This window comes from Sturnira hondurensis, unplaced genomic scaffold, assembly GCF_014824575.4.
Source record: "Sturnira hondurensis isolate 20B ecotype Veracruz unplaced genomic scaffold, ASM1482457v3 Scaffold0024400, whole genome shotgun sequence".
Lineage (NCBI taxonomy): Eukaryota > Metazoa > Chordata > Mammalia > Chiroptera > Phyllostomidae > Sturnira > Sturnira hondurensis.
The window spans coordinates 35,202-44,999 of record NW_028097031.1 but is presented as its reverse complement, the minus strand read 5'-3'; the positions used below and the strand labels follow the sequence as shown (position 1 = coordinate 44,999).

Genomic DNA, 9,798 nt, shown 5'->3' with positions numbered 1-9,798 from the left:
CAGCCACTTTGTAAGTGAGACACATTTAACACCAAGGTTACCAAAGAAGTGTGAGTTGAATCGATCTTTCGAATTTAACATGCTAGTAACTAGAAAAAGTTATTTTAAAAACAGGTGGCTGTGCCCACTGTTTACTAACTACAAATGCCACCTCCTTCCTTTTTTTGAACTAGTCTTTGGGGATTGGAAGTGTGTACTGAGAATTTTATACCTCAATTCATGTATCAGTCACGTCAATGTTGGTGTATAAAATCATATACAATTCAGAAAACACCTCTGACCATAAATCAACTTCCACACTGGTAATTGAGAGGGAAAAAAAAGAGCCATGAACACATAATTTTACAGTTTACTTTAAAAATGTAAGTATCTCCCAATATTTAACAGGTAAAGAAAATAGCATATTCGTTTATGCGGTTGCTATTTTATTTTCCAAGTAATACTGATTAAAAATATTTACACACCTACTTTAAAGTCCACAGTTTAGCACTCTTATCTGTATGGCTTTAAAAGTTATAGCACAAGACCTTTACATGAAGGTTGGGGGAAAGATTCACTCAAAACAAAGCCTGATATCTTATATACATGTTTTTCTCTGCAGTTTATTTTAAATACATTAATTTTTAAATGATGCTCATCTTTTTTTTATCTGGTGGTAAAATACTAGTGCAATTTTTCAACCAAAATAAAGTTTACCACAGATAGAAATGAATATTTCCCAATTGAAAATGGCCCTTTGGCTGCCATTAAATGAAATTCTCAACCCAAGTGGAAAAGAACCGGTAGTTGCCATCATGAGCAAAAATATAAAGTACTATTACAGCATCATCTACATCGCTCCTCCTAACACACACTTGGAAAGAACCAGAGATGCTTTACAGAAGTTTAGCTGGTTTTGAAAAGGCACGTGGGTGTGGACTGTTTACATTCTGGAAATCCTGCCGCCGCCTCTGCTGCAGAGCCGACACCTGTGACTACCAGGGTGGACGAGAATGCTGTTCAGACCGAAGAAAGCCAGAAGCCCAGTGGACTGCACAGTAACAATGCACTTTTCTTCATGCAGCCTGTGTTCCTACAGATTCAATTTCCTAACATGCATTAGAATACAAGTGCTTGTACCCTAATGATTTTATGTTCGATTTTACAACACACAGAAACAGAAAGAACACAACCTGGGGAAGGGAAGGGGGAAGGACCCTTACCACAATGAAAATAGATACATTCGTACCCAACCATATAAGAATATAATCCATTTGAGTTTCCAGAAATATACTTCTCAAAACTTCCCATTCACTTACAGGAAACATCCCTCCTCTGTGGCATTAGCCAAGAGGAGAAATCAGGTTGTTTCAATAGAAACGGTTCGCACAACAGGAAAGAGTTTAACTTTGGTCCACTTGTCTGTTAGCTCAAGGACAGTCACACTGCCCAACATCAGTTCAAAAACCCAACACATACAGTTAAAAATATGTTCATTTGTTGTTCATTCTAAAACCGGCAAAGGTGTTCTGTTCGCACTGCCCGTGCTTTCAGCTTGAGCGCCCACCGCTGGCCCGGCCTCTAAACCCACGGCGTCTTCATGAACTTCTCTGGCCGCCTCAGCAGCGTCCTCTTGGCTCGGCTCCCTCTCCTCTGGGTTCATGAGGTCAGGGGTCACTTGATCCAAGTCTGCTTCTAGAAGCTCGGTGTGGACTTCCAGGGGCACCTGATTTACCCGTTCCACATGCAGCTCCTCCACGTGGACTTCAGTGCCTTCTTCAGTCTGAATTCGGCCCACTTCTAGGTAACTCACCTGGACCTGCTCCGGAAGCTCGCTCATGTGCGCATCGTGCACTTGGCCGTCCTGGAGCAGGTCAGGATGGACCTGTTCCACAGTCACTTGTGCTGAGTCCACCTGCACCTGAAGCAGCGGTAGCACGTGGACCTTCCCCACTTGTTCTATGATAGTCATGGAGGTCACAGGCTCAGTCTGCACACGGGTTTCCACCGAAAGGACTTCTTCAGTTACCAGACGCTCAGAAATATTATGCGATTCACTGAGATGCCTCCTTAATTCATTTCCTTGCATAAACCACAAGTCACATAAAGTACAATGGTTGGGTTTATCTCCAGTGTGTATTACCAAGTGATCTTTGAACTGGTCCCAGCTGTTAAACACACTGTTACAGACCTGAAATCACCAAACACAAAACCATGTTAACAATACTTAATAGTCAAAATAAAGAAAGAAAGGATTAAAAAAAGATTCACTTATTCTCTGGAAGAACTGAAGATTTTTCTTAAAATGTTATGAATATGGTATTTGTAATAGAATCTGGTCCAAGGGATTTCATAATTATTTTATTTGGTTTTATACCTGATGTAGCTAACAAGTTAAATGTATTTTGGGAAACATTTTAATACTGCCTTCATTGTTTAAATATCTTAGGGATTCTAAAAAAATAATAAATTACATTTGTCATAGTAACAAAATTCATAACCATGCACTAATCACAAACCACTGGTGACAGCTGGCCTGCCTCTCGCCACGCCCCTCCTGCGTAGTGTCGGACTGCCCATGACTGGCACGGGACTTTATCAACGCCAGTGTCACACAGGCAAGGACTGACCAAGGGGAGCCGCTGTAATCCCTGTAAAATCAAGACGACGACGTTCCTTCCTCTCACTCCCTGCCAGGCTGTCAGCGCCAACCCTCTGCCCGACTCTGCTGCCCTTCACTTTCGATGGTTTCAAACCCAGACGCCTCCGCTGAGGACAAACCACAGCCACACGTACCTGGCATTCGTAAAGCTTCTTTCTTCCCTTTTTCGCCCCCACCCCAGTTTGGCACGCGGTCAGATGGCATTTGAGAGTGCTATTTCTAGCAAATCGTTCATGACAATTTGGACATTCGAAAGGTTTTTCACCTATTAGAACAGAAAAAAATTGTATCAGTGAAGTAAGATAAAGCCAACACAAGTTGATTCTTCTGATAAAACTTGGATCTCAGTTCCGTTCCACATTTTTGCATTTCTTAAGAAACTGTCTACTTTCCCTTAGATAAAAATGAAGGTCAATCTCTACTTTGGGGAAATGCACCACTGTCCACCCACACGCACTTCTGAGCATGTCCTATGTGCCAGACCACATGCTCTGTGACGAAGATTAATAAGTTGTCCTTGTTTCTAAAACCTTCGTATCACAGGCCAGGGTATTTCGTGGACACGAACAACAGGAAAACAAACCACCACAGCGCCCTGGAGGCAGCCTGCCACAGACAGGGGCAGCGGGAGGTGGAGGCTCGGAGAGGACCCTGGTCGGGGCCGCCTGCAACGGAGCGAGAGAAGGACGGACAAGAGGGAAGGCTGTTCCAGCCACAGCCGAGAAGGGCCGACAGCATGGTGGGTGAGGGGAAAGAGGGAGGTGTCCGTGACGCTCTCAGATCTCCGGCCTAGCCTATCACCCAGAACGAAGGACAGGGGAGTCCAAGCAGGTCTGGAATGGGGTGTGCTGGGAAGGACTATAAACTCAGCGCTGTGCCCGTCCCGTCGGAGGCGCTCGGAGCAAACTGGGAAGTCCAGCAGACGGCTGCACACCAGACCTGGAGCCCAACAGGTGGACCGACAGAAGTGCCTGCAGGTGCAGGAGAGCCCCGTGACGGGGATGAAGCTCTCAGTGCGTCCGTGAGGGCAGAATCCAGGACAGAACCCAGGGAAATACCAAGTTAAAAACAGCAGGCTGATGAGGCAGCAAAGGCCACAGAAAGAGATCCACCAGAAGCAGAAGAAAGCACCAACAGGCTTCAGGGAAGGCGAGCACAGGAAAGAGTGCCAAGCCAGCGCCAGGCAGGTAATGAGCCTGCCACGCCCCGGCAAGAACAGGCGGGGGAGCAGCGGCAGCACCAGGAGCCGGACCGCCGTGGGACGGGGGCCTGCGACTGAGGGGCAAGTCAGGGAAAAGTCGGTAGGGAAACTCCTTTCAAGAAGGCTTGGGAGTAAAGACGAGGTGGCTGGGGGGGCCAAGGCGATGAGAGGTTCTGAGCCGGAAGAGTCCCCTTCTATCTCCCCGTTGAGGAGCCTGTGGAAGAGGAGAGGGGGGCCCGGATGACAGACGCAACTCGGTCTCGGAGGAGACCCCGGAGAGTGGAATCCAGGTCTCGGGTCTGAAAAACCCAATTACATGAACATGGGATCTGTGTACAAGTACCCTTACTGCTGCGCAGTTTGCAAAGTAAAGGGCCGGAACGGCCATGACAGGCGTGGCTCAGTGGGCGCTGCTGGGCGCTGTCCTGCAAAGCGAAAGGTCGCCAGTTTGGTGCCCGGTCAGGGTGCATGTCTGGCTTGTGGGTTTGGTCCCCAGTCAGGGTGAGTACGAGAAGCAACCGATGTTTCTCTCCCCTTTTCTCCCTCCCTTCCCCCTAAAAATAAATTCAAAAAATTAATAATAAACAAAATCTTAAAAAAAAAAAAGACTAGGACCAACCCCAACATGCAGCGATAGGGGAGGGGAAGTGAACTGCCGCGTACTCGTACACGCAAGTGCCAGGGGATCGCAGGAAACCAATGAAGCAGATTCACGAACGCTTCGTGCATTAGAGAGTCCAAGAAAAACTGAATAGCACAGCCCCGCACTCCTGGCTCCTGCCTGTCTTCCTCAGAGCCCTGTGCCTCTCTGCGGTCACCTGGGAATGCAGGCTCCCACGACAGGATAGGAGAGAGAATGGGGGCGGCTGCTACCCCTGCAGAGGGCTGCTGACAGAGGAGGCACTTGACATCGTAGGTCACCTGAGCACTCACTTGGACTAAATAGCACTCAGGTGACTATTTAAAAAATCAGTCTAACAGGCCCAGTAAATCTAAAAATAGCAACGGGTTAATTATGTTTTAGCTGCGTGGACAGCAGCATTCAGGGTGCTCCTGCTGCGTTCTCTCACTTGCCACAGCCCTGTGTGGCAGGTGTCGTCACCCCTACTCACACAGATGAGGCGCGGCCTGAGGACAAGTGGCCCACCAAGGTCCTCGCGGCAGCCACGGCCAGAACTGGAGCAGAGACCCAGCTCCAACTCCCAGGCCCACTCTCCTGTGCCTGCACACTAGCACTCTGGGAGGCCCGGCACAATGGCTGGAAAACGTGGTCAGAGGTCCCCTTTCGGTCCCCTTTCACACAGGCGCATCTGCCTGATGTCTCCCCCACCCGCGAAGTGCTCACCCTTCTCTATTTTTTGAGGTGAATCAGCTTCCAGTCAGGCAGCCACCCCAATCAGAAAGCTGGGCGTCACCCCCACCCCCACATCCCACCCATCACCAAATCCTATCGGTTCTGCTTATCACCGTTGCACTGCCACCCTCACCACCTCTACTCAGCCCCTTCACTCCGAAAGCCTCCTAACGAGACCTGGAAGGCTTCACCACCCCAACCCATCCTGCCACGCATCTCTCTCTAAAACATCAATTTGAAGAGATATTTTTCTGGCTCAAACTTCTTTAAAATGACCCAGAGCCTTCCCAAATAAAATCCGAACTCATTTGCAGCCTTTACGGAAACACAACCACACGCTCGTAGCCTCCCCTCCCCTCCCACCTCCTCCTCTGTCTTCTGAACTGCACTCTGGGACAACCCGCTGTGCCTGCTTGAGTGCGCGCCCATCGCCAGCCCTCCCGACCCATGAGCCGCATGTCCTGGCCTCCCTTTGCTTGGACACAGCCCTCGAGCCCTAATAGCCCTCTAGTCGAGCTCGTAACAAGCTGCTTCCCCACTTGTCCACGCCTGCGTGCTTCACTTCATTTCCCGGGATGCTCAGTGCCTGGCCAGCTCCTGCAGCCTCTGGGAAGCCACCCTGTCCCCCCCATCGTAAAAAAGGAGCCCAGACAGGCATTCCCGTGAGACCCCGGGCTCACCTCCATCAGCACTGGGCCTGGCCCACTGACTGTGCCCTGGAGGCAGGAAATCCAAAATTTCTTTATCTTCATGACCTAGCAGGTTGGCACTATCATTACTATTTTCCAAATGGAAACAAAATAATTCAGAGGACAAACAGCCCAAGTTTTACAAATCAAACCACAGAGTACAGCACATGCTTTAAGAACACACACGAAACCAAATCACTACACTATTATGCAAAATATGAAACCGACAAGGGCCATTATCTTGATGGCAGAAAACGGGAAAAGGATTGTTTTCTTACGTTTACACTTAGTTTGTTATGAAAAAAAAATCAATATTTTACTAATACAAATAATTTAAGTATGTTTACTTACACTCCCTCTTGATTCACCAGCTCACCAATCACATCTGCAACTACCTTATCACTAATTATTAGTGCAATAACTGAGGTTAAAAAGACAACCGAGTTCCGTTTGCTTTATGTGCCTGCTAACCTGTTCCTGCAATGGGCATCTGGTTCTGTAATTTCTAACAACTAAAGTCACCTCACATCATTTTGGAAGAACAAAGATACTCAACAAGGTCCTTTAGCTCTGCGTTCTACTGTTCCACCCAAATACAAAGTGCGGGGCTTGGGAAGAAGCACAGTGCAAACCTTCCAAAACGACCTGTCGTCTTATTTTCAAACAGGTTAGTCACTAGGTGATGTCTTCAGTAAAAGAGAATTACTTCCACTTTCATACTACCAGGACACAACATACAAGTGATTATCTGTCACAGACCCGGAAACCCCTATCAAAGCAGGCTGGTTACCAAGTTATGTTTTCGTGCTAATTTAATGTGCTTTTGGTATGGCAATTCTTTTGCTAAATGACTCCAGTTACCACAAAAATGTTTTACCAATAGATGATTAAAAGAGATGAATATTTTAAAGGACCAATAACTGTGGTCAGTTTCCAAACATGTAACAGGTATATATACATATAATGTTTGAAAACAAGAAAGCATTTCCCCCAAAGATTGCATAAATACCTATTAATTACCCAGATTAGAACCCTAAAGTCTTTTATCCCAGACAAGAGAAAAGATAACAGAGTTCATCACCACCAAATCAGTATTACAAAAAATGTTAAAGGGACTTCAAGAAGGAAAAAACCCCATAAATATGAATAATAAGATGAATAATGGCAATAACTACATACCTATCAATAAGCACTTTAACTGTAAAATGGATTAAATGTTCCAATCAAGACACAGGGCAGATGAATGAGCAAGAAAACAAGACTCAGACTCAAGACTGCCTACGAGAGACTTACCGCAGATGAAAAGCTGACTCAGAGTGAAAGTACAGGCACAGAAAATATGTTTAATGCAAATGGGGGGGGGGGGAAACACAAAGCTTGGGTAGCAACTTGCATCAGACAAAACAGACTTGTGCTTTTGAGATCAGACAAGATTGAGTGCACTCAGGCTGGTATGGCCTTAGACCAGAGAAAATGGATTTTAAAACAAAGCCTATAGGAGACAAAGGAGGACACTACCTGATGACAACGGGAACAGAAGAACAGAATGACACAACCTGGCAAACATTTATGCATCCGAGATGGGTGCACCTAACTAGGTGAAAAGCACGTGCACAGAAAGGGAGAGCCCGACAGCAACACAGTCACAGCCGGGGACATGAACACCCGCTGACACCGATGGGTAGATTGTCCAGACTGAAAATCAACAAGGAGACGGTGGCCTCGAATGACACACCAGATCAGAAGAATCTGATGTTTTTGGAGCATTTCACCCCAAAGCAGAACATATGTTCTTGTTAAGTCCACATGGAGCCAGCATTACTCACAACGACCCAGCTAGGGAGGCAACCTAAGGGTCCACCAGCGGCACCTGCGCGACAAGGCAGCGGTGCACCTCACGGGGCCGAGTACCACACGGCCACAAAAAAGAACGGAATCTCACCACCTGCGACAGCACTGAGGGGCCCAGAGAGCAGTATGCTCAGTAAGCCAGAGAAGGACAAACACCATGGCACTCCCAGGTGGACCATAAAGAACAAAATTAACAAGCAAACAGAACAGAAAGAGTCACACAGACAGAGCAGAGACTAGACTCACAGCTGCCAGCGGGAGGGCCCTGGGAGACGGGTGAGAGAGGCGGCAGGACCGAGAAGTAGGGATGGTGGGGACAGAGCAGCCACGGGGAGTGGAGTCAACACTCCCGCAGTCACTGTGTGTCGGGTGCTGGGACTTTCGGGGGGACTCACCCTGTAAAGTGTGTATGTCTAACCACTGCACTGTATGCCTGAAACGGATACAATATTGAATACCAACTATAATTTAAAAAAGGAAAAAAACAAAAAAATGCCTCTTAAATCCACACTGAGCCGTAAGTACTGGGTTGCATGGTTTTTCCGTGTGACGGCTCTGGTAGTGCTTGTCCTTGACTTCAATCAGAACAGTTTTTTAGATTGCACTGTGACAGCTGTCGTATCAGCCAGCATTAAAAACAAAAACAAAAGCATCGAACCTGGTCGATTTCTGTGCAGCCATTTTAATACTGAAGACGGAAGGAGACACTAATGTTTTGGGCGTATTATGCTTTATTATTTCAAGAAAGTTAAAAACACAGCAAAAGACTGTGCAGTGTGTGGAGAAGGTGCTGTGACGAATCAAATGTGCCAAAAGTGGTTTGTGAAGTTTCTTGCCACTACTGAATTTTGGCCAAATAACTCTCTGCTGTGGGGCTGTCTCACACATTGGAAGGTGTTTAGCAGCACCCTGGCCTCTGCCTTCTACCCACTAGAAGCCAATGGTGGGAGAGAGCCAACACACTCAAAATACCCAAACCAATAAAGTTACTGGCAAAATGAAAAATGTGTCTTTTATTTTACGGAAGAAACTCAACGGCCTTCTGGCCAGCGCAATCTGAGGTTCCCTTGCTGTGTGCGGGTATTCAGCTCCTGAGTATGGACAACACACGAGTGCCTGAAGACTACGGGGCACCACGTTATTTGGGTCTGTCTGGCTTCTCAGTGTCAAGCAGTGCGTGGCAAACGACTCTGAACAGTGAAGGATCTACCAAAATATTTCCCCCAAAGTTCTCCAAACTCGCCCTGACTGGTGTGGCTCCGTGGTTGGGCATTGTTCTACAAACGGAAAGGTCGCCAGTTCAATCCCTGGTTGGGGCCAACGCCTGGGTTGTGGGTCAGGTCCTCAACTGGGGGGAGGCAAGAGGCAACTGATTAAGGTTTCTCTTGTGCAATGATGTTTCTCTCTTTCTCCCTCCCTCTAAAAACAAATAAGTAAAATACTTTTTTAAAAAGTTATCCCACCTCCAGCATCAAACAGAAAGACTCTGGACAGGTGGGACAGCTCTCCTGTGTTCGCAGTATTAACAGTGTACAGAGCCTCACAACCACCATGCACGAGAAGGACTGGAAAACCAGGGTCCAGACGCCTGACACTGAGCTCACTGCTACCCCCACACCTTTGTTTAGTGGGTTCACGGACTCCTTGACATTCAAGCAATTGGTGGTAGCTCCTGTGTCCGGACAGGACATCTCGCAAAGAATGCTTAAAGAGTGGGGACAAGGACAGGGAAGCTGACCGCGGAAAAGACAGGCACAGGCAACGGAGGCAGAGCTGTGAGGGATCCATGATGGAGCCCTTACCCTTCTCGTGCCCCCGCTGACCATCGCCTCACGTCTGCCCACGGAGCAGTGGGCGGGAGGTGCACGCAGTGCCCACCCATCTAGCAGGCCGGAACAGACGACCAAACGTACACACAGGCACAAATCCAGGACTGTCTAGAAATCCACTCGTCGATGTAATGTGTTAACATAAGACAGGAAATCTAAAGCAGCCAGCGAAGTTTCACCCTCATTAAGATGTCATGACTACGACCCTCAGGAAATAATCACAAACCATACTT

General features: G+C 47.5%; 1 protein-coding gene across 8 annotated transcripts in view; it reads right to left on the bottom strand.

Moving 5' to 3' along the window:
- Positions 1–407: 407 nt before the first annotated feature.
- Positions 408–9,798, bottom strand: part of ZNF131 (zinc finger protein 131) — a 31,536-nt gene continuing 22,145 nt past the window's right edge. For all 8 annotated transcript variants that reach the window (XM_037038470.1, XM_037038475.1, XM_037038473.1 and 5 more), the window contains 2 exons: positions 2,776–2,906; positions 408–2,170 (listed from right to left, as the gene is read on the bottom strand). In XM_037038470.1, the coding sequence (XP_036894365.1) occupies positions 1,484–2,170; positions 2,776–2,906 (818 nt within the window). In that variant the 3' untranslated portion in view covers positions 408–1,483. The remainder of the gene's footprint in view (positions 2,171–2,775; positions 2,907–9,798) is intronic.